This window comes from Engystomops pustulosus, unplaced genomic scaffold, assembly GCF_040894005.1.
Source record: "Engystomops pustulosus unplaced genomic scaffold, aEngPut4.maternal MAT_SCAFFOLD_754, whole genome shotgun sequence".
Taxonomy (NCBI): Eukaryota; Metazoa; Chordata; class Amphibia; order Anura; family Leptodactylidae; genus Engystomops; species Engystomops pustulosus.
Genome location: NW_027285633.1, coordinates 10,352 through 34,401, shown reverse-complemented (window position 1 = coordinate 34,401; position 24,050 = coordinate 10,352). Strand labels below are relative to the sequence as shown.

At 44.8% G+C, this 24,050-nt stretch overlaps 1 protein-coding gene across 1 annotated transcript; it reads right to left on the bottom strand.

Annotated features, from left to right (window-relative positions):
- Positions 1-16,657: 16,657 nt before the first annotated feature.
- LOC140112401 (taste receptor type 2 member 10-like) lies at positions 16,658-17,341 on the bottom strand. The gene has a single exon (XM_072132485.1). It carries the CDS (start codon positions 17,339-17,341, stop codon positions 16,658-16,660), a length of 684 nt encoding a protein of 227 aa, XP_071988586.1.
- Between the last annotated feature and the right edge of the window lie 6,709 nt (positions 17,342-24,050).

Below are 24,050 nucleotides of genomic sequence, written 5' to 3'. Positions count from 1 at the left end.
CATTTTTAAAATGAGAGTTATAACTTTTTTTTTTTTTTACTTTTTTTGTTTTTTTGTGTTTTTTTGTGTTTTTTGTTTTTTTTGTGTTTTTTGTTTTTTTTTGAGTTTTTAGAACCAAACAATCCTATCCTATTGCTATGGCTATTTTCTAGCCAAGTATCAAAGGAAGCACACTACTATGCCCAGATGAGATGACACTGAGTTAGTGCCTAATAGAAATCCAACCCCTACTGAATTTTGCCACTTCAGCCTTTGCTATGGATATGTGCGCCACTAAGCGCAGAACACAGCGGTCGCAAGTCTCACTACAAATTGCTCAGAATTGGCAAGTACATGCACTGCAGAAACTAAAGCCACCAGCAGATCAACCAGAAATCAAATATATAGAACGCTACTGTAGGCTTCAAGAAGCTGTTTGTATTCTCCTATGGCTATTTTCTAGCCAAGTATCAAAGGAAGCACACTACTATGCCAGATGAGATGACACTGAGTTAGTGCCTAATAGAAATCCAACCCCTACTGAATTTTCCCACTTCAGCCTTTGCTATGGATATGTGCGCCACTAAGCGCAGAACACAGCGGTCGCAAGTCTCACTACAAATTGCTCAGAATTGGCAAGTACATGCACTGCAGAAACTAAAGCCACCAGCAGATCAACCAGAAATCAAATATATAGAACGCTACTGTAGGCTTCAAGAAGCTGTTTGTATTCTCCTATGGCTATTTTCTAGCCAAGTATCAAAGGAAGCACACTACTATGCCAGATGAGATGACACTGAGTTAGTGCCTAATAGAAATCCAACCCCTACTGAATTTTCCCACTTCAGCCTTTGCTATGGATATGTGCGCCACTAAGCGCAGAACACAGCGGTCGCAAGTCTCACTACAAATTGCTCAGAATTGGCAAGTACATGCACTGCAGAAACTAAAGCCACCAGCAGATCAACCAGAAATCAAATATATAGAACGCTACTGTAGGCTTCAAGAAGCTGTTTGTATTCTCCTATGGCTATTTTCTAGCCAAGTATCAAAGGAAGCACACTACTATGCCAGATGAGATGACACTGAGTTAGTGCCTAATAGAAATCCAACCCCTACTGAATTTTCCCACTTCAGCCTTTGCTATGGATATGTGCGCCACTAAGCGCAGAACACAGCGGTCGCAAGTCTCACTACAAATTGCTCAGAATTGGCAAGTACATGCACTGCAGAAACTAAAGCCACCAGCAGATCAACCAGAAATCAAATATATAGAACGCTACTGTAGGCTTCAAGAAGCTGTATGTATTCTCCTATGGCTATTTTCTAGCCAAGTATCAAAGGAAGCACACTACTATGCCAGATGAGATGACACTGAGTTATTGCCTAATAGAAATCCAACCCCTACTGAATTTTGCCACTTCAGCCTTTGCTATGGATATGTGCGCCACTAAGCGCAGAACACAGCGGTCGCAAGTCTCACTACAAATTGCTCAGAATTGGCAAGTACATGCACTGCAGAAACTAAAGCCACCAGCAGATCAACCAGAAATCAAATATATAGAACGCTACTGTAGGCTTCAAGAAGCTGTTTGTATTCTCCTATGGCTATTTTCTAGCCAAGTATCAAAGGAAGCACACTACTATGCCAGATGAGATGACACTGAGTTATTGCCTAATAGAAATCCAACCCCTACTGCAGAAACTAAAGCCACCAGCAGATCAACCAGAAATCAAATATATAGAACGCTACTGTAGGCTTCAAGAAGCTGTTTGTATTCTCCTATGGCTATTTTCTAGCCAAGTATCAAAGGAAGCACACTACTATGCCAGATGAGATGACACTGAGTTATTGCCTAATAGAAATCCAACCCCTACTGAATTTTCCCACTTCGGTCTTTGCTATGGATATGTGTGCCACTAAGAGCTAAACACAACGGTAGCAAGTCCCCCTGCTAATTCCTCACAAAATGGTAAAAGATGCAAATTAAAATAAAAAAAGTAGAACGTTATTGTAGCCCTAAGAAGGGCTGTTGGGTTCTTTGAGAATCACTCCTGCCTAACAGTAAGCTAATAGAACACCCTAACGCTTTCCCTGACCAGCAGCAGCTCTCTCCCTAGCGGCATCCAGAGACAGAATGATCCGAGCAGCGCGGCCAGCGGCTAGTCTATCCCAGGGTCACCTGATCTGGCCAGCCAACCACTGCTATCGACGTGTAAGGGTACCACGTCATGCTGGGTGGAGTGCAGAGTCTCCTGGCTTGTGATTGGCTCTGTTTCTGGCCGCCAAAAAGCAAAACGGCGGGAGCTGCCATTTTCTCGAGCGGGCGAAGTATTCGTCCGAGTAACGAGCAGTTTCGAGTACCCTAATGCTCGACCGAGCATCAAGCTCGGACGAGCATGTTCGCTCATCTCTAATGAATATCAACCAAAGAACAAAATCAAAAGACCTTGTGAAGATGCTTAGTGTGTTATCCACAGTGACACAAGTCCAGTATCCACATGTGCTGAAAGGCCACTTTGCCTCCAAAAGAAATATAAAATGTCGAATAATGTTTGAAAATGCACAGGAACAGAGCTTCACTTTTGGAGGCATGTCCTAGGGTCTGACGAAACTAAAATCGATCACATGTGCAGACATATAAGCCAATAATCAACCGGCAGGCTTATGTGATGTCACAGCCCTATAAAAAAAGACAGCCATTTGCAATCCCGTCATTTCACACTGCTGTCTCTAGTGTCTAGCTGCTTGTACTCAGTAGCTGAATGAGTGATTTTTGCTCAAAGTCCAGGGTGTCAGTTTTGGGGGATCCATATATCCCAAATTTTAATTCTTTTTTGTTGCTAAAGTTGATAACATGAAATCTGTGTCAAATCCACATAGTTGCTGGAGGGATTTTTTTTAGCAAAGTCCAGTGTGTCAGTTTTTGGGGTTGTGTATTCCCCCAATGTCAATTCTTTTTTGTTGCTAAAGTTGATATCAAGAAATCTGTGTCAAATCCACATAATTGCTGGAGTGATTTTTTTCTTAAAATCCAGGGTGTCAGTTTTTTGGGTTCTGTATTACCCAAATTGCAATTCTTTTTTTGTTGCTAAAGTTGATATCAAGAAATCCGTGTCACATCCACGTAGTTGGTGGAGGGATTTTTGGTCAAAGTCCAGTGTGTCAGTTTTTGGGGTTCTGTATCTGTGTCAAATCCACATAATACATGACTACGCTTCTCTGCTACCAGCCCTGACCTTCTCCTCCGCTACTGACTACGATTCTGTGCTGCCTGTTCTGACCTACTGCGTGTCCCCAACTACGATTCTGCTCTACGACTCTCTACCTCGCCTGACAGTAAGATCCGGCCATGGATCCCACCATATTTTGCTACCTGTCCTGGATGATCTTACCACAATGGTGGCCCAGCAGTCCAAGCAGATTGCCATGGAAGGTCAGCAACTTGGACAAGTCACCGCCATGTTGTAGCAATTGATAGCTACTCAGCAGCAGCGTCAAGTTCCTGCAGTCTCTCCTGCTATAACAGTCAGTCTACCTACCGCAGAACCTTGGCTGAGACTCTTCTTGCCTTCCAAGTTTGATGGGTGCCCCAAGTCATGCAGGGGCTTTATCATGCAGTGCTCCTTGCAGATTGAACTTATGCCTACCCAGTTTGTCTCAGAACGGTCTAAAGTGGCCTTCATCATCAGCCTACTATCCATGAAGGCTCTGGCATGGGCCACTCCCCTCTAGGACTGGAAAGACCCGGTCACAGCCAATATCACCACCTTCTTCGCTGAGTTCCGGTCCATCTTTCAGGAACCGGCCCGGGTGTCTTCTGCTGAGACTACCCTGCTGACTCTATGCCAACTGGACTCCTCAGTTGGTGACTATGGGGTCCAGCTCCGTACTTTAGCTTCTGAGCTGGATTGGAATGAGGCGACCTTGCTTGCTACCTTTAAAAAAGGACTATCTAGTCAGATCAAAGATGCCCTGTCTGCATGGGCCCTGCCTGCCTTACCTGAGAGGCCTGATCTCTTTGGCTACCCGGATTGACATTTACTTCTCTAAATGCTCGGAGGAACTGCAAGCTGAGCTAATTGAAGCCACTGTCAGACGACTACCCCATTTGGCTCCAGTCTTCCAAAGGCCTCCTCTGCCATCCTTGTGTCTGCTAACGAGGCACCCATGCAGGTGGATAAAACCTGGCTAACACCCCAAGAGCGCTCTAGACAAAGAAAGGAGAACCTCTGCATCTATTGTGCCAGCCCGGAATACTTTTTCCAGACTTGTCCAGTTCGTCCTCAGCGTCCGGGAAAGGCATCACCTAGGGATCTTGGGAGAAGCGTCCCTAGGAGAGAATAAAGCTTCTTCATGCCTGAACATACCTATCCTACTCAGCTCTGGGACAGGAAGTCAGTTTCAAGCCTCTGCCTTCCTCGATTCCCGCTCTGCAGGAAACTTTGTGGATGCTGCCCTGGTCTCTCAGTATCATCTTACTGTGGTCTATCTCGAGAAGCCCCTGGTCATCTCGTCTGTCAGTGGGCAGATTCTCTACAATCTCGTCTGGTACTGCACCGGCTCACGTCTTCTGTTCTTCTGGGTTGCAGTGCTACGCACCTGTGCTCAACTGGCAGACTGCAGAAGTTCTTCATTGGGGGCCAGAATGCCAGTCTTGCTATAGGGTGGCACTTCATCCTGTGGCTTCCGTGCCTCCTTCAGTGTCCTCCAAACCTCTGTTGGGTCTCCCAGCTTCTCATAAGGACTTTGCTGAAGTCTTCTCGGAAAAGCAAGCAGAGGCTGTGCCACTGCACGGTCCCAACGGCTGTCCTGTTGATATGCTGCCAGGCACATCTCCTCCAAGGGGTCAGGTATACCTACTGTCTGTGCCTGAAACCGCAGTGATGTCAGCCTACATCAAGGAGAATTTGCAGAAAGGGATCATCCGCAAGTCTTCTTCTCCTGCCCATGCTGGTTTTTTCTTTGTGGCCAAGAAAGATAGTTCTCTCTGCCCCTGAATTGACTACCATGGTCTTCTAAGGTTACAGTTAAGAACTGGTACCCGCTACCCCTGATCGAGGAACTCTCTGACAGTCTCCATGGAGCCAGAGGTCCTCTTTAAATTGGACCTTTGGGGGGAAATAATCTTATCTGTATCCGTGAGGGTGATGAGTGGAAGACTGCCTTTAACACTCATGACAACCATTTGAATATCTGGTCTTGTCCTGTGGATGCGCCTGCAGTATTTCAAGAATTTGTCAATGACATCTTTAGAGACCTAATGTACACTTGTGTCATTGTCTACTTGGACGATATCCTTGTGCTCTCTTCTGACCTAGAGTCTCATCAGGTCCACCAGCAACAAGATCTCAGGCCTATGTAGCCTATATGCCAAACCCTAGAAATGCCAGTCCCACCAGTAGAGTCTACTGTTCCTCGGATACATCATCTCTGACAGGGGACTACAGATGTATCCTGCAAAACTGTCTGCGGTACTTCAGTGGCCTCGTACAGTAGGACTTTGTGCTATTCAAAGATTCCTTGGCTTCCCTAATTACTTCCAGCAGTTCATTCACATTTCTCCTCCCTCCTGTCTCCCATTGTGGCACTGACAAGGAAAAATGCCAATGCCAATGCCTAAACTGTGGTTTCCGGCGGCTGAACAAGCTTTCTCCAAGCTGAAGTCTGCCTTTTCCTCTGCTCACCCTCTTTGGTCCCTCTTTTTCTCCTGCTTCAATTTCCTAATACATTTTCGTCCTGTGGAGAAGAATTTTAAGTCATTGGGGAAGAACCTGCTCCTCAACTATTCCAGCTTAATGCCTGGTTCTCGCTGCTCCTGTGGATCTGCAGCAGCTTCCTCCTGGTAAGACCTACGTCCAACCTGTTCTTCGGAAGAGGATACTAACTTGGGGACATTGCTCCTGTGTGGCTGGGCACCTTTTGGTGCAACACTCTGTCGCCCTCATTTCCTGTTTCTATGGGTGGCCAGATCTGGTCAAGGAATTACGAGATTTTGTGGGCTCCTGGACTTCCTGTGCCCGAAACAAGCCATCTCGTCTTAAACCATCTGGTCTTCTTCTGCCGTTACCAATACACAGCTGCCCGCAGACTCCACATCTTCCGGCTTCATGGCCTTCCTCAGCTCATCGTCTCTGACCATTGGGTTTAGCTCATTTCCATGTTCTGGCAATCCTTGTGCAGTCAACTTCTATTGAAGCTGGATTTCTCAACCACCTACCATTCGCAGTCCAATGGACAAGTAGAGAGAGTTAACCAGACTCTGGGGTGTTATCTCCGTCATTTTGTCTCTGCCCGTCAGGATGACTGGTCCACTCTGTTGTTGTGAGGGCGTAGTTTTCCTACAACTCCTTGGACTCAGAAACTGATGGCTCCATTCCATTCTTCATCATCTATGGACAGCATACATGCCCTCCTCTTCCTCCTGTGCCTTCAGACATTCCTGCCATGGAGGACTTGTTCCAGGATCTTAAATCCATCTGGGAACAGACTTCACTCTCTGAACCAAGACCCAGGCCAACAAAAAACGAAGGCCTCCTCCGATATTCTCTCTGGGTGATAAAGGGTGGCTGTCCTCCAGATATGTCTGGCTGAAGATCCCCAGCTACAAGCTTGGTCCACGTTTTCTGAGTTTTTCCTTCCTCCCACCATGCGCATTTTGAACTTCATGTCTTCCATGTCTCTCTCCTGAAGCCGTTTCTCTTGTCAGGTACCTCCTCCTGCTCCTGTGGTGGATTCCACCAATGTCTTTGAAGTGAAGGAGGCCCTGGACATAAAGACGTTACTTTGTAACTTGCCCTGTGCATTTAGACTGATTTCCCGTTGTGACCCCGATTCTGTTGCCGAATATTCCTGAACCGCATGAAACCCCCCCCCAACTGCCATCAAGACCAGATCTTCCAGACAGTGTCAGAGATGTGGATGAGAGGGAAAGTGGTTCTTCCTTGTTGACTGGAAGGGGCTCGGGCCTAAAGAGAGGTCTTGAAAGCCAGAGGACAATGGGGGTCATTTACTAAGGGCCCGATTCGCGTTTTCCCGACGTGTTACCCGAATATTTCCGTTTTGCACCGATTTTCCCTGTATTGCCCCGGGATTTTGGCGCACATGATCGGATTGTGGCGCATCGGTGCTGGCATGCATGCGACGGAAATCAGGGGGCGTTGCCGAACCAAAACCCGACGGATTCGGAAAAACCGCCGCATTTAAAAAAAAAAAAGGGGCTCGCGCTTACCTTCACTAGGAATAGGCCGGTGTATTTCAGTGCATTCTGGGGAACTTCAGCACAGCAGCGCCACCTGGTGGAAGTCGGAGGAACTACCTTAATGAATCTCGGCCGGACCCGAATCCACCACAGAGAACGCGCCGCTGGATCGCGAATGGACCGGGTAAGTAAATCTGCCCCAATATCTTGGACCATGATTTCCTGTAGAGGTTCCTCTGGTCCAAGAAGATGGTAAGTCTGAAGGGTGCACCCATGCCCCTCTCTGAGCCTCAGTGTCCCCCAGGCTGTCATACCTTTCCACATTCCTGCTGTGTCTCCAGTGGTCCAGTGGTCCAGTGTCCCTGCCTTCTGGGGGCGTGTGCATGCCGGCTCTCAGCGCACTGCTAATTGGTGCTGGCCACCTGGTACTTGATAAATAGCCAGCCTCTTCCCTTATGCCCCGCCAGATGTTTGTGCTTCCATGACATTGGGAAAGCTTTGTAACTTGCCCTGTGCATTTAGCCTGATTTCCCGTTGTGACCCCGATTCTGTTCCCGATTGTTCCCGAACTGCATGAAACCCTTCACCCTGACTGCCATCAAGACCAGATCTTCCAGACAGTGTCGGAGATGTGGCTGATACTCCTGCAATGCCTGGCCTCTGGCCATCCTGCAGCTGACCTCCCCCTCATACTCTAAATACTCACGTACAACCCGAAATGTCCACAGCATAGCCTGCCTTTACTGAAATGTCCACCGTAGAATCCCCATTTACTGAAATGTCCACCAGCAGGATCCCCCTTTATTGAAATGTCCACAGCTGAGTCCCCCTTTAATGAAATGTCCACAGTAGAGTCCCCCTTTACTGAAATGTCCACTCATAGGGTCCTCCTTTACTGAAATATAAACAGCAGAGTCCACCTTTACTGAAATGTACACAGGCAGGGTCCCCCTTTAATCAAATGTGCACTCCAGATGCCCCCTTTAATCAAATGTCCACTCAAGATGCCCCCTTTAATGAAATGTCCACCTCAGATGCCCCCTATTAATGAAATGTCCAACCCGGATGCTCCCTCCATCATTACTGTCCACAGCTGGGCTCTCTTAAAAAAAAATGTAAAAAAAGCTATACTCACCTTCCGGCTTCTTCTCCCCGATGCCGCAGCTATGTCTTCTCTTTGGCCATGAGGCTCTGTCTTCTCCGTCTTCGCGGACGCTTGTTGTCAAAGTACTGCGCCCGGGCCGGAAGAGCCAAAGACGCCGAAAGAAGATTAAGGTGAGCATAATTTTTTCTTTTTTACGACTGATGGAGGATCTTCATATATTCATATAGGGCCCGGGTTTGGGCGGGCTTGGTATATACCGCCTATATGAAGATCCGTTCCTGCTCCTTACATGACTAAAGTGCTTGTTATGTGGATCTGACTATGCACTACTTTACTTAGGGGCTTCGATCAAATCAGTAGCAGCTCCAAGCTCCGACTCTGAGATGTCTTACATAACACATTTGTATTGCAGTTTCTTAGTTCAATTATATCAATCAATATCAATGATATAAATCATTAGCTCAATGATTTAGTCAGTTATGTCTCTGAAAAGATGGTAATGGTAAAAAAATAAGATTTTCTCTATGCTAGTTTTCTTCAGTAACATTGTCACTGTAATGGTAGTGAACCGTAGAATAAAGATAACATTATTTTTACGGTAAAGGTTGTTATAGGAGTTATCTGGTCTCTCAAAACATCCATTTTAGCGATTTTCACGAAAATTTAAAAAATCTCCTGCATAACCCTTTCTTCCTAAAAATAAAAAGATGCAAACTAGAGATGAGCGAGCACTAAAATGCTCGGGTGCTCGTTATTCGAGACAAACTTTTCCCGAAGCTCGAGTGCTCGTCTCGAATAACAAACCCCATTGAAGTCAATGGGAGACTCGAGCATTTTTTAAGGGGACCAAGGGTCGGCACAGGGAAGCTTGGCCAAACACCTGGAAACCACAGATAATGATGGAAACACCAAGGAAATGGACAGGAAACAGCAGGGGCAGCATGCATGAATGCCTCTGAGGCAGCTTAATCGCACCATTATGCCAAAATTATGGGCAACAGCATGGCAATGACAGAGTGACCGAATGAGGCTAGATAGCATCTAAAAAATTGACCCTGACACTATAGTAGACGGCATGCAGAGGCAGCGGCAGCAGCGGCAGGCTAGAGAGTGGCATGGCGACATACCCCAAATGGACTCAGGCTTCAAACCAATTTTAAAAATTCCTTTTGGCGAGGATAACGTGTAGCACTGTATATATCAGTATTTTGCCTGGTTTCCTATGTGAACAAAAGGTTGACGGTATATTTAGTCGATAACACAGCATGGTGGCGACATGGTGACCAAGTTCCATCTTATCACGTATCTGGTGAAACACCTGAAAAATGATAAGGGGACGACATGTGGAGGCAGCCAGGGAGACGACTTCCATGATTAAGAGCGACAGTATGGGGCATCCATATTGCGCTGCTATGATTGAAACTTCAGGTCTCCAGCATGGCGGCGTCAGATGCGCCGAGTTCCATTATGTATCTGGTGAAACACCTGAAAATTCTGCCTGACACAGCTCGTTTGATAAGGGGATGATGTGCTGTATTTCCTCTAGCGCTCCAGCGTCTGGGGTATAGACAGTTGAAAGTTGTGCATGAAGACATTGGTGGACACTGTGGAGGATCGTGGAGGCGAAATCGACAGGAAACAGCAGGGGCAGTATGCATGGATGCCTAATCTTGGGATGGAGGTGGCGGTCCGCTGCCAGGTGAGCTTTCGCCTGTCCAAGCCCCTGTCTCTCGGCTCCTACCCACCCAAAATGGGCCTGGGGGCCAGAAGCGTTTACTTTGAAAAAATTATAATTTACAAAGCAGGCGGGGGCTACAAACAGCACTTCTAAGAACCTTTTATATAAGATCAAGTGTAGTAACCAAGTAATTGGCTTGGTTATGGCGGGTGAGGGGAATGTAAACAGATGCGCAAGAAGCGCTGAAATAATATCGGTAAATCATAAAAGTTTGGCAGTATATTATGTGGATAACACAGCAGGGTGGTGACAAAGTTAACAAGTTTGATGTGGAAGCCATGAAAACGATGCAAAAATCAGCTCGTTTGCTAAGGGGACGATGTATGGAGGCAGCTATATGGACGACTTTTGGAGGCAGCTATGGAGATGATGTGTGGAGGTAGCAATGGAGACAACATGTGGAGGCAGCTATAAAGACGAGGTGTGGAGGCTGCTATGGAGACAATTAAATTTGGATATTGCCTGTATGTGGCAGTCCAAAAAAGTTTTCAAACCAGAGGAGCAGGTAGGTGGTCCTGCAGAAAAATTAAATAGATTGAGGGCCTGTATGTGGCAGTCCAAATAAGTTTTCAAACCAGAGGACCGGGTAGGTGGCCCTCCAGAAAAATTAAACACATAAAGTACCTGGCCTTGACTAAGAGTGTCGGATGACACTGGAAATGCGTTGGCCGGAGTAGGCTAACCCATATCATCTGCAGTATCGCTGTGCTGTGACTACGACGGTAGTCACATTTTTATTACCTATTCTATTTTTAGTCGGACTACGAGTCCACAATAAAGCAACTAAGATTTTTTACCACCCGGATGCAGCACGCTGGATTATTCTTCCTCCTTTTCAAGCATTCATTCACACAGTGGTCCGTGCAGAATCCGTGTCGTGCAGCGCTGGTTGGAAGCATTGGGTGAGCAATACTAAAAACGCACAATACATTTTCTTGCTATGGAGACAAACCAGAGGACCGGGTGGGTGGCCCTCCAGAAAAATTAAATACATAGAGTACCTGTATGTTGCACTCCCAAAAATTGTTTAAAACAGAGGACCGGGTAGGTGGCCCTCCAGAAAAATTAAATATATAAAGTACTATAGCTAGAGCCAGTTGGCCCTGGCAAAAAATAGCCAGTTTCCTCTGCTTTAGTATACAAAGAGGAGGAGAAGGAGGAAAATGAGGAGGAGGAGTGCATACATTATTCAGGTTGAGCTTCTTTCACCTGGTGGAGAATGGAAATCCTCAGAAATCCAGGCTTTATTCATCTTGATAAGCGTCAGCCTGTCAGCGCTGTCAGTCGACAGGCGTGTACGCTTATCGATGATGATGCCACCAGCTGCACTGAAAACCCGCTCAGACAACACGCTAGTGGCAGGGCAGGCAAGAACCTCCAAGGCGTACAGCGCCAGTTCGTGCCACATGTCCAGTTTTGAAACCCAGTAGTTGTAGGGAGCTGTGTGATCATTTAGGACGATGGTATGGTCAGCTACGTAGTCCTTCACCTTCTTTTTCGACAGCCCTACTCTGCCAAGACTGGGGACAGGTGACAGTGTCTTGCTGGGGTGACATAAAACTGGCAAAGGCCTTATAAAGCGTACCCCTGCCAGTGCTGGACAAGCGGCCTGCTCGCCTACTCTCCCTCGCTACTTGTCCCGCAGAAGTACGCCCTCTGCCGCTAGTGCTGTCAGAAGGGAAATACTGTTTCAGCTTTTGCACCAGGGCCTGCTGGTATTCATGCATTCTCACACTCCTTTCCTCTCCAGGGATGAGAGTGGAAAGATTTTGCTTGTACTGTGGGTCCAGGAGAGTGAATACCCAGTAATCGGTGCTGGAATAAATTCTTTGAACGCGAGGGTCACAGGATAGGCAGCCTAGCATGAAATCTGCCATATGCGCAAGAGTCCCAACACGCAAGAATTCACTCCCCTCACTGGCCTGACTGTCCATTTCCTCCTCCTCAAACTCCTCCAACTCCTTTTCTTCTGCCCATACACGCTGAACAGTGAAGGACTGAGCAATGGTCCCCTCTTCTGTCTCACCAACATTCTCCTCCTCTTCATCCTTATCCTACTCCACCTCCTCCGATATGCGCTGAGAAACAGACCTGAGGGTGCTTTGGCTATTAACAAGGGAATCTTCTTCCCCCGTCTCTTGTGACGAGCGCAAAGATTCCAACTTCATGCTGACCACAGAGTTTTTCAACAGGCCAAGCAGTGGGATGGTGAGGCTGATGATGGCGGCATCGCCACTGACCATCTGTGTTGACTCCTCAAAGCTACTCAGCACCTGACAGATATCAGACATCCACGTCCACTCCTCATTGTAGACTTGAGGAAGCTGACTGAGTTGACTACCAGTTCTGGTGGAAGTTGACATCTGGCAGTCTACAATCGCTCTGCGCTGCTGGTAAACTCTGGATAACATGGTTAATGTTGAATTCCACCTCGTGCGCACGTCACACAATAGTCGGTAAGTGGGCAGTTGGAGGCGGCGCTGCGCTGCCTTGAGAGTGGCAGCATCTGTGCTGGACTTCCTGAAATGCGCACAGATGCGGCGCAAATCAGACAGATTGGGGTATGTCTTGAGGAACCGCTGAACTATGAGATTTAACACATGGGCCAGGCATGGCACATGTGTCAGTCTGCCGAGTTGCAGAGCCGCCACCAGGTTACGGCCGTTGTCACACACAACCATGCCTGGCTTCAGGTTCAGCGGTGCCAGCCACAGATCAGTCTGCGTCGTGATGCCCTGTAATAGCTCTTGGGCGGTGTGCCTTTTATCGCCTAGGCTCAGCAGTTTGAGCACCGCCTGCTGTCGCTTAGCGACGGCACTGCTGCTGTCCCTCTGGTAATTCAGAGGAGGAGGTGGGGAAGGGGTGGGAGGAGGAGGAGGCATAGTAGGCTTGAGAGACCTGGACCGAGGTAGGCCCCGCAATCCTCGGCGTCGGCAGTATATGACCAGCCCCAGGGTCAGACTCGGTCCCAGCCTCCACCAAGTTAACTCAATGTGCCGTCAGCGATATATAGTGGCCCTGCCCGGCAGCACTCGTCCACATGTCCGTGGTCAGGTGGACCTTGTCAGAAACGGCGTTGGTCAGGGCACGGATGATGTTGTCTGACATGTGCTGGTGCAGGGCTGGGACGGCACATCGGGAAAAGTAGTGGCGGTTGGGGACCGAATACCGAGGGGCGGCCGCCGCCATGAGTTTGCGAAAGAGCTCAGTCTCTACCAGCCTATAGGGCAGCACCTCCAGGCTGAGTAATTTGGAGATGTGGACGTTGAGGGCTTGGGCGAGTGGGTGGGTTGCACTGTATTTCCACTTGCGCTCCAGCATCTGGGGTATAGACAGCTGAACGCTGCGCATGGAGACATTGGTGGATGCTGTGGAGGATCGTGGAGGCGAAGGTGTGGTTTTCGCACGGGATGTGTTTGGGCCGGGGTCCTGGGCAGGGGGCTGACTAGCAGAGGCAGCAGATGACACAGGGGAAGGAGCAGTGGTGTGCCCGGCCGGAGGTGAACGGCCTTGGTTCCATTGAGTGGGGCGTTTAGCATTCATATGCTTGCGCATACTGGTGTTGGTTAAGCTGGTAGTGGTGGAACCCCTGCTGATCCTGATTTTGCATAGGTTGCACACCACAGTCCGACGGTCATCCGGTGTTTCTTTAAAGAACCTCCAGACTTCCGAAAATCTAGCCCTCGCCACGGGAGCTTCACTACATGAAACATTTGGCACTGATGCACCAGCTCTGGCCCTGCCTCTCCGTCTGGCCCCTCCACTGCTTCTTCCAACCTGTTCTCGTCCAGGACTCGCCTCCGTCTCAGAAGCACTGTGTTCACCCGGCCTATCAACCCAGCTTGGGTCTGTCACCTCATCATCCTCTGATCCCTCGGACTTCCTGCCCTGACAACAACTTCACCACTTTCTGACAACCGTGTCTCCTCATCGTCCGACACCTCTTTACTCACTTCTTCAACTACGTCAACAATGTCATCATGACCCACAGACTGCGACCGGTGGAAAACCTGCGCATCAGGAAAGAGCTCAGCAGCAATCGGACAAGTGGTTTGTGACTCTGGGAAGGGTCCAGAAAACAGTTCCTCAGAGTACGCCGGTTCAAATGCCAAATTTTCCTGGGAGGGGGCAGACTGTGGGGAAGGAGGTTGAGGTGGAGGAGCTGGAGGAGTGCTGATTTCGGTGACATGGGTGGACTGCGTGGAAGACTGACTGGTGGACAAATGGCTAGAAGCATTGTCCGCAATCCACGATATCACCTGTTCGCACTGTTCTGGCCTCAACAGTGCTCTACCACGAGTCCCAGTAACTTGAGACATGAACCTAGGGAGTGTAGCACTGCGGCGTTCCCCTGCTCCCTCATCAGCAGGTGGTGTCTCACCCCGCCCAGGACCACGGCCTCTGACCCCTGCAGTAGTTGGACGCCCACGCCCTCGTCCTCTTCCCCTACCCCTAGCCCTCGGGTTCAACATTTTCAAAATTAAAGTGTGAACAGTTTTTTTGTGTTTTTTTAATGTTTTTGTATTTTTTTTTAACAAAACGATCAGAAGAAATCACACAGCAACCACAGAAGATGATGATGATTGCTATGGCTAATTTGTAACCTACACTGACAGCACACAACTGGATTTTGCGCTTTGCCCGTGATGACTTTTAGTTTTGAAAAAAAAATAAAAGTAAAAAAAAAAAATTGGCAGATTGTGCCTAATTCAATCAAACCCCTAATAAATTGTCCCACTTTGGTGTTTGAGATGGATATGTGTGTCACTAAGAGCTAAATAGAACATTCGCAAGTCTCCCTGCAAATTCCTAACAATATGGTACTAGCTGCACTACAAGTGCCAGCAAGGCCAGCCACAAGCAAATAATAATAAAAAAAAAAAATAACGCTATTGTAGCCCAAGAAGGCCTGTTGGATTCTTGTATGGCTAGTTTCTAACCTACACTGACAGCACACAACTGGATTTTGTGCTTTGCCTGTGATGACTTTTAGTTTTGAAAAAAAATGAAAGTAAAAAAAAAAATATTTTCTTTAATGTTCTTTATTTTTTATGTTTCATTTGTTAATTTCAAATACATATAAGATTTTAAACTGTAAATAATTATTAAAATTGGAGAAACTGGTAAGTCACAGGATAAAGTAAAACCAGCCCTGAATTAACTGATCGCCATTTATCCAGTTCATGGACATTGCCCTAGAATCTGACTGGCTAAGCTGCTGCATCACTCAACCCACAGCTGAGACTAAGCCTCCTGCACACAATCATTATTTTTTTTAGGCAATATTGAAATTTTTTTGTGACTGTTTCTAACAACTAAGGCTTCTCACAGCGCTGAATTATTAGGTGTATTTAAGGTATGTAAGGCGTTAATGTTTAGCTTCCTCTCTTTAACTATGTGCTGTGTACAGAGAAAGCTTTCGTAAACACTACTCACTAAAAGACAAGAAAGAAGAACAAAATAGAGAATTATTTTCCCTTAAAGGAACCATTTGCCTTTGTTTATTATGAACCAAACACACGTTGAAAATACTGTAGCTACACTGATGCAGAAACATATCTTGTTTACACCCTGAACCGAGTGGTTTGCTGAAAAAATAATTATAAAATTATGATAATGAGGCTTTGTCGCTCGTGTGGCTGCCTCAGCGCTTCTCCTCACCCTAATTATGCACTGCTCCAGCCTTGTCCTAACCAGCATAAGCTGGGAATATGTCATCACTGTGTTGCCCCTGACAGACAGAAGTAATCAATCGTTGCAACAACCCCCAGCTCAGCTAAATTAGTCCTTTCTGGACAGTTCAGGCAGCTCTTCAGGCAGTTGTCCCAAGGTCCAGAATTTTATAATTGTCTTTTGAGAAAAACCACTCGGTTCAGGGATTGAACAAGATGGGGGTTATTTACTAAGGGCCCGATTCGCGTTTTCCTGACGTGTTACCCGAATATTTCCGATTTGCGCCGATTTCCCCTGAATTGCCCCGGGATTTTGGTGATCGGATTGTGGCGCATCGGCGCTGGCATGCACGTGACGGAAATCGGGGGGCGTGGCTGAACGAAAACCCGACGGATTCGGAAAAACCGCCGCATTTAAAACAAAAAATCTGTCGCGGAGCTTGCACTTACCTTCACTCATCCCGGCTCGGTGAACTCCAATGCTTCCGATGCTTTTCAGCGCAGCAGTGCTACCTGGTGGACGGCGGAGGAACTACCTTAATAAATCCCGGCCGGACCCGAATCCAGCGCAGAGAACGCGCCACTGGATCGCAAATGGACCGGGTAAGTAAATATGCCCCGATATGTTTCAGTATCAGTGTAGTGACAGCATTCTCAAAATTTGTTTGGTTCAGAATGCATAAAAACAAATGGTAAATTTCCTTTAATAAAGAATATAGCAAAGTTTACTAATATTACCTGCACTATTGATTTGTGAATTAAAAAAAAAAAAATCTTCAAAAGTTTACTTATGTTTTAAATACCTGGATAAACTCAATTAAGCATGAATACAAGGAAGATATACAGATGTAGAACTGGTTTACATGAATGAAAGCGGGTTAACTCATTTAGTTAACACCCATAATGGTTAACGAATCAAGCCCATCATGTTAACCATTGTTACATTTATCCCAACATACATTTATCCCACATTATTAGATGTATTCGTACAATGTAATTTACTAAAGATGTTCCTTAGAGCCTTATCCAGATTCCGATTTCCTTTGATTAAACTCCAGCTGACGACCCCTTTACTTATATCATAGATTAGAAACAGCAAATAATTCCATGTGATACCACGTGATGTGAGATTTACTGTCAGAGCTGAAAAAATAAAGATATAACTAAAAAGAAAAGATATCACTGTCCTCAAGACTTGGACATGGATCTTCATGTTGGGACTTCTGAAACCACCAAAGTTTTGTTGCACCTGATTCATATGTTTGAATAGAGAAGTGACGATAACTGAGGCTGAGATGGAGAGGATCATAGTTGCAGTCCAGGACAGAATCATAAAATATAAAATATCCTTCTCTTTAATATCTGTAAATGAAGAGTTATTTTGCATATTTATGGCAGAGATGTTTAGTCCTAAATTTGAAGAATTTTCTTCCGTCATGTTAAGAATAAATAGGAAACTCACAAGTACAGACCCCAGTATAGCTGACATGAAAAGCCAGGGGAAAACCTTCTGAAAGTTCCTCTGCAGACAAATGTATAATGTATTCTTCACATTCACAATCTTCAGACAGAAGTAAACACAGAGGAAGGTGGAGAACCAGACATTGCAGGACATGGCAAAAGAAAATAAAGCAAAGTAAATCATTTTGATTATTGGACTATTATAAATGAAATTTAGAAGCAATATAGACTTGGTAAGTTCCTCCACTATGTTACATACACTGATACAGGCGATAAGTTGGTCAACTTGTGGAAGTTTCTTGTCTTTTATCCAGTTCAGAAGAATAACAATAAAAATAAACATGTTTGGTGGTGTCAAAAAGAAGAAAGTAGTAAAATCTATAATGAAAGAAACAAATTTTAAGGGGATCGTCATCTTGGGATTAGAAAGAACAAACTCAACTACAACCGCCGGTGCTGCTCTACTTGTCCTTTTCCATTCACTCCTCGGTGTAACTATAACACGATCCAGATGCAAATATCATTTGTTTGTAATTGATATCAACCAAAGCCACAGATATAATTCAGTCCCTATCTTGTATTCTTTTCCAAATACAGATCATATAATATAATATGAGACGTGTAAGGAGATATTTGTTAGCATTTAGATGCCTTCATTTTGTAATCCTTTCTAGTTATTGACAGGTTTCCCAATATTTAGAAGCTACAAGCAAAGACTTTTATTTATGCCCATGTATCCTCATGTTGGTCACCAAGTATTGACCTGGCAGTAACCAGATTCCTCTGGGTTGTTCTTACCAGGATTGAATGCAACAACATGTCAAAACTTGTGAGGAGAAGACCCAAGTTGGCGGAATCTGAACCTAAACTTCTGTTTGGATCCCCCACCAGTAACTCCCATGATGGGCGCTGGCACCATCGTGGATGTTATCCCATTAGATGGCGCCCTGCAAAGCCAATGGTAACATTTTAATTGCAGCGTGGCATGGACAGTACCATTTTTGTTAAGATTGCCAATCCTGTGATGTCATCGGGAAGCAATAATCTTCCCCAAAATGGCAGCATGCATGTGTCACTGATATATAAATACAGTAGGCTTTGCTGGCAACATTTTAAGAGATGACACCAATGTCAGCAGCAATAGCAGCTGTTATTGGGGAAGAGGGGGGGTCAGACGAAACTAAACTTCTGACTGAAGTTTAGGTCCAGAGTCAAGGCAAAGTTTGACATGGACTTTGCTGTTTGGGTCTGCTCAAGACTAGTCAAAGGTATTATTACATGACAGACATTTAAGCTAATGGTTGACCTTAAAATATGGATAGGTCTGTTCTACCAGTATAGACAATTAATGCTACATCAAAACTTTATCCATTTTGACACAAAAGGGTGAATTTATCAGGGTTTCTGTGTCTAGAAACAGGTGTAGAAGCCCTAAAATAATCACAAATGCTAGCTGATAGCTAACACTTGTGATTATTTTTTCCCTTTAGGCCATCTCCACCAGGAGGGCTTGGGGTGGCGTTAAGGGGGGAGCGGCCAGCAAAGTATGTCCCCTTGCCGGCATACTGCAGCTGGTGACTTTTCTTATGTAAAAAGTCTCCGGCTGCGTTTATTTTTACACCAGGTAGGACCTGTGTAGAAATAAACTCTGTGCTAGTTCTACCGGATATATAAAGAGGCCAGAGTCTTTTGATGTATCCGGCTGCGGCTTATGGGGGCCGTGACTATCATACGCAAATGCACAAGTGGCATCGTATGATAAATAACACCCAAAGTGTGTAAAATCTGTTCAAGTCAGTAAATACATAGAGAAAAAAACATATGGGGGCAAATTTACTTACCCGGTCCAGTCGCTATCCCATGGCGCGTTGTGCGATGCTGATTTGGGTCTGCCGGGATTCACTAAGGTCCGTGCGCCCGATATCCACCAGGTGTCGCTGCTGCGCCGAGGTCCACGGGAGTTCACCTGCTTCTTCCCGGTGCAAGTAAGTGCTTGATCTTGCGACACAAATTCTTTTTTAAATTCCAAGTTTTTTCCGAATCCGTCGAGTTGTCCGACGGCCACGCCCCCCCATTTCTGTCGCGTGATGGCAGCATGGATGCACCACAATCCGATCGCATGCGCCAAAATCCCGGCGCAATTTTGGAAACCCAAGGAAAGCGTGGCGTCCGGACCCTTAGTAAATGTGCCCTATGGTCATTTATCTTTAGCCAGGACATTTGTGTGTGTGTGTCCTTTCAGGTTTTGGACTTGTTTGAATTATCTTAGAGGTTGATATATCAGACAGCAAAGTCTATGTGTTTTTTGCTACTTTTTATTAAAAGGTTGCACAAAAGTCTCACGCTGAAACTTCTTCTAAAGATTTTTCCTATGACTAACGTTTATTTGTGCTGAACTTTTCCCACATGATTTGCGCCAAAATTGTGACCTTTTCATATGTTCAAAACTGGGTGCCGACGGACAACCCGAAGCATTCGGACAACAAGCAAGATTTAACATTTTGAATTGTGTCGCAAGACAAGCACTTACAAGCATCAGGAAGAAGAAGGTGAACTCTGGCGGACCTCGTCAGGGAAGCGACGGATGTAGAAACTCGGGCGCATGATCTTAGTGAATCACAGCAGACCCGAATCCTCATCAGACAACGCACCGCCTGATCGCGACAGGACTGGGTAAGTAAATCTGCCCCAATGTGTGATATAGTTATAATCCAGGGGACACTTTTCTCCAAGTGAATGTGCTATTTTCAGGCATGTAGTGTCAAATTATTCTGCTTAAGCCATAAACATCTTGGTGATAAATTCTACAAAGGTAAGTTACAAATGGGAGTGGTCATAAAGAGCTGTACCTGAATGAGCAGAAATGTCACTTGTCCATGCTGCCATTTCTGCCTTTGTTTGTTTAGTACTGGAGTTAATGATTAACATTTTGGGCGTGTGACACAAATTTTAGAATGATTGTCATGGTGAAGATCAAGGAGATAGAAGTGTCGCTGACCTCTAGCATTAGGGTCCTTAAAACTTTATCAATCTCTGCACAGATTAAAACCCCAGTTAGAAGAGGCAAATTAACAGAGTTTAAAAACCAGATGAAATCCATTATTTTCATCAAAGCTCTTTATTTTCATATTTTTCATAATTCTTTATCAGAGTCTTCATGTACAGATAGAGCATAGAGTACTTTTCTAAATACATCATATGTATGACGTAAGCAAACTCCTATTTTCCAATCTTTTTTTTTTTTTTTAGATATAATCTAATATAGTTCACGGAAGTTACCATTCGTTCAAACACAACACATATGACAGGAAATTAAAGCAGAATTTTGCAAGCAGAGGTGTATATGCAGATAGAGAAGGTAGGTACATACATACATATACATGTAGAACCCTAATAATCCTACATTTTGACAACATTCCTGACATCATTGTCAAAATGTGCTGATGGTTTATAGTATAAGAAGGTCAACCACACGTCCCATTGTTTAAAAATATATATTTTTGGACTGTAAAGGCCATGGCTCTTCCAGAATACAAGTATGATTGACTCTTCTAGTCAATTCGATGAATGATGGCATTTTGGTAGTGTTTAAAGGGTTCTCTATAATTGTGTAGTCACAATGTGGTTTCACATGAAGAATAGTCTGAAAGTCCCTACACCAAGAAATGCCAAAGCTGGTAAGACAGTAATCAGGATTTTCAGGGTATTACACAATAATCACTAAACTTGGGGCCAGCAGCCGGACTGTGTATGACAACTCTAAACAATATGGAGAATATCCCCTCTTTTGACATCACCAGCATTTATTAGAGGAGTTAGGATAGATTTTCGAGTGTTTGTTTGGGGATTAATACAAGAGGTATAGGATTTTTATTTTAGTCGCCATGAGACGAGCACCTTTAGATACAGCTGAGGTCATTTAGAGTTCCAAGTGTTATTGTCTATGATTATCCCTAGGTTCCTTTTCTAAGGATCAAGGGTGATAATAAAATATTAACTTCTATAGCTTTACATGCTATTGTAATACCCTTTGAAATTTAGCGACATACTTCCTTAAAGTGATTAGGAAGGGCAGATATAAAGTGTCTCAGATGCAAATATTTATAAAAGTTGTTTTTTGGGATATTAAATTTTGTGCATATATCGGAAAAGGCCAGTAAGTGACTATTATCCAATATATCCAATATTGTATGAACACCACAGTTTTTTGAATCTAGATTCTCTGCAAAATAAACTAAACCCAGACATGGGAGATTGATACTTCCCACACAGGGGTATTGGGACATTCCTAAATAAATAAATGATTTTGAGGAGGACCATTTGATTATCCATGCAACATAAGATTTAGCATAATGTACTAAATCTGACTCTCACGATGATAAAATTATGGTCCAGCCAGTTCCTAAAAACACACTTCTTTATTGAGCAAATCACCAGTGAGATTAAATCATGGTCTACGCGTTTCAAGCGTATCGCCGTTCTTAATCATGAGTGATACAATGATGACTTGTATCAGTCATGATTAAGAGCGGGCGATCCACTTGAAACATGTAGACATTGATGTTATCTCACTCGTGATTTGCTGAATAAAGAAGTGTGTTTTTGGGAACTGGTTGGACCGTGATTTTATCATCGTTTGGATCCCAATTTACCTCCGCAGCGAGGTGGCCCGTGCCTACCCCATCACACTTGGCAATACTATGGGAAAGGGAGCTCACTTCTTTCACTAAATCTGACTACATGTTCTAGAAGACGACCATTTGGATGTAGGAATGAGAGTTGAATGCCCAGATCAGAGGCCCACACAAAAGGGGAATTTGGATTGACAAGACCTGCTCTTGACTTCAGATAGATGCATGCCCAAAAAATCAATGACTGAACTGTGGTTAGTATTCAGATACTTTTCTAAATTTCGGCAGTAACAAATAGACAGAGTGCATTGACTTTTCACAGTTTCCAAGACTATTATTACATCATCTGCCAATAAGCCTATTTTGTGGTTAAAGCATCTACTTTAATTCCTGAGACATCTGCTGATGCTGCAATAGACTCTGCTAGTGGCTCCATACAAGGCTAAGAACTAAGGGTGACAAGGGACATAGGTCTCATGTATAAAATGCATTACACCCATTGCACTAAGTGCTACCCCAACAAGGGCCCACAAGCAGTATCTGGAAAAAGTAGATGATGAGGTTTCAGAAATTCTTTATACTGAAAGTAATCAAGTTCTACAATAAAATGACTCAAGGAGAATCCACAACAATTTAATTGTACCCTGCTTGCCCCCCTCCCCAAGTGAAGCTCCCCCCAACCAAGCCATATTGGCATACTCTTACATCTTGAACTTCTTGTGTTACATCTGGAATTTAGACCCAACTAGTCGGAAAGTCCATTCCTTTGGTCAGTGTTTTTATAACTTTTTAACCTTCTCCCACTCTTCTCCTAGACGAGACAGAGGATGCCGGCTTTAGGTAGCAGCCCCACTTTTGAAGTAACATATGAAGCTGGGCAGAAGAGGCTACCACATTTCTTTCATCTTTCTGTAGGATGAGCTTAACTGGAAACCCCCACTTTAATGCAAAAGAGAAGGGGTTGGAACGGCACCATGCAGAGGTCGGGTGTAGGTCTTTAAAGCGGGTCTGACGTGACCCACTAAACACAGTTGACGAAAGCGATGTGAAGCAGCACTCCAGTAGTAAATGAAAAGTGAAGTGATTTATTCCACCATCAATGCGACGTTTCGCCTTATCAATAAAGGCATTTTCAAGCATTGATGGTGGAATAAATCACTTCACTGGAGTGCTGCTTCACATCGCTTTCTCCCACTTTAATGAAATATTATGAAAACCCAGGTCTTTCTCTCTTCTGCTGACCAGTATAACAGCAAATAGGTCCGTAAATAAAGAAATGTCCCAAAACCTCTCAGTCAGCCCCTCTGAGTTTTCAGCCATTTTCATGAGTTTATCCATATGTCCGTTTATAGAGTAATTAAACTTTTATGTCCCATTACATAAATTAAAAGTGGAGTTGATAACAGTAAACTATGTACAGATGTACATGAGTCCTCTCGGTGGGCATCCAGGCCATCACCCCAGCAGAAGAGTTCATCATATGCGATTCAAGGTCTCCTTCTGCAGTCGGAGGACATCTTTGGCTGCCTGGGACAACCCAAGTGGGGCTGTGGAAAGCACTCGATTATCACTGGTGCTTCTGCTCTGTGCCCTGCGATTCTTCCTGTTCACGGGACCCTGCAGGGAAGCTGCAATGGTAATCTGTATTTCTCCTCCTTGTTTCTACTGTATTGGTGTCCTCAGCCGCCAATATGGTTGAAAAGAAGCAATGAGTTACTGTTTGCACTATTATAAATAATTGGGTTTTGTTGTAGTTTGGGCAACCGGTCTGTAATAGGTTCACCATCACTGGACTATGTTTTTACATCTGCTTCATGGTTTATCATGTTTTTACATCTGCTTCATGGTTTATCATGTCATCCAGTGCTACATCTGTAATATTCTTTAGTTAGGGAGAATTTTTGTTTGTCCATTTTTTCCCTCTTTTTTCTTTCTAGTTTAATAAGAGTCTATAGAATATATTTCCCTCCCGTGAGCACAATGACAACTGATAGATACGGAGACGCAAATAGCATTTTTTACAACAAAGTCTCTAGAAATTCTTACCTGCATACAAAAAGGAACTATTAACTCCTCAGTGACGTGGCCTGAAAAGGCTCTACTGACCGGGGCATATTTAGCGAATTTTCGTAAGCACTGGTTAAAGGGCCATAACTTTTTTTTTTTTTTGCATGATATCTTAAATTTTTTTGCAGGTTTTTTTTCAGGATACATAGAGCTAATTAAAAAGGTAATAAAAGATTAAACATTTTTTTAATTTTT

What these genes read in the sequence shown, in the direction of transcription:
- LOC140112401 (XM_072132485.1), bottom strand. Translation starts at nt 17,341, where the DNA reads ATGATTTACTTTGCTTTATTTTCTTTTGCCATGTCCTGCAATGTCTGG.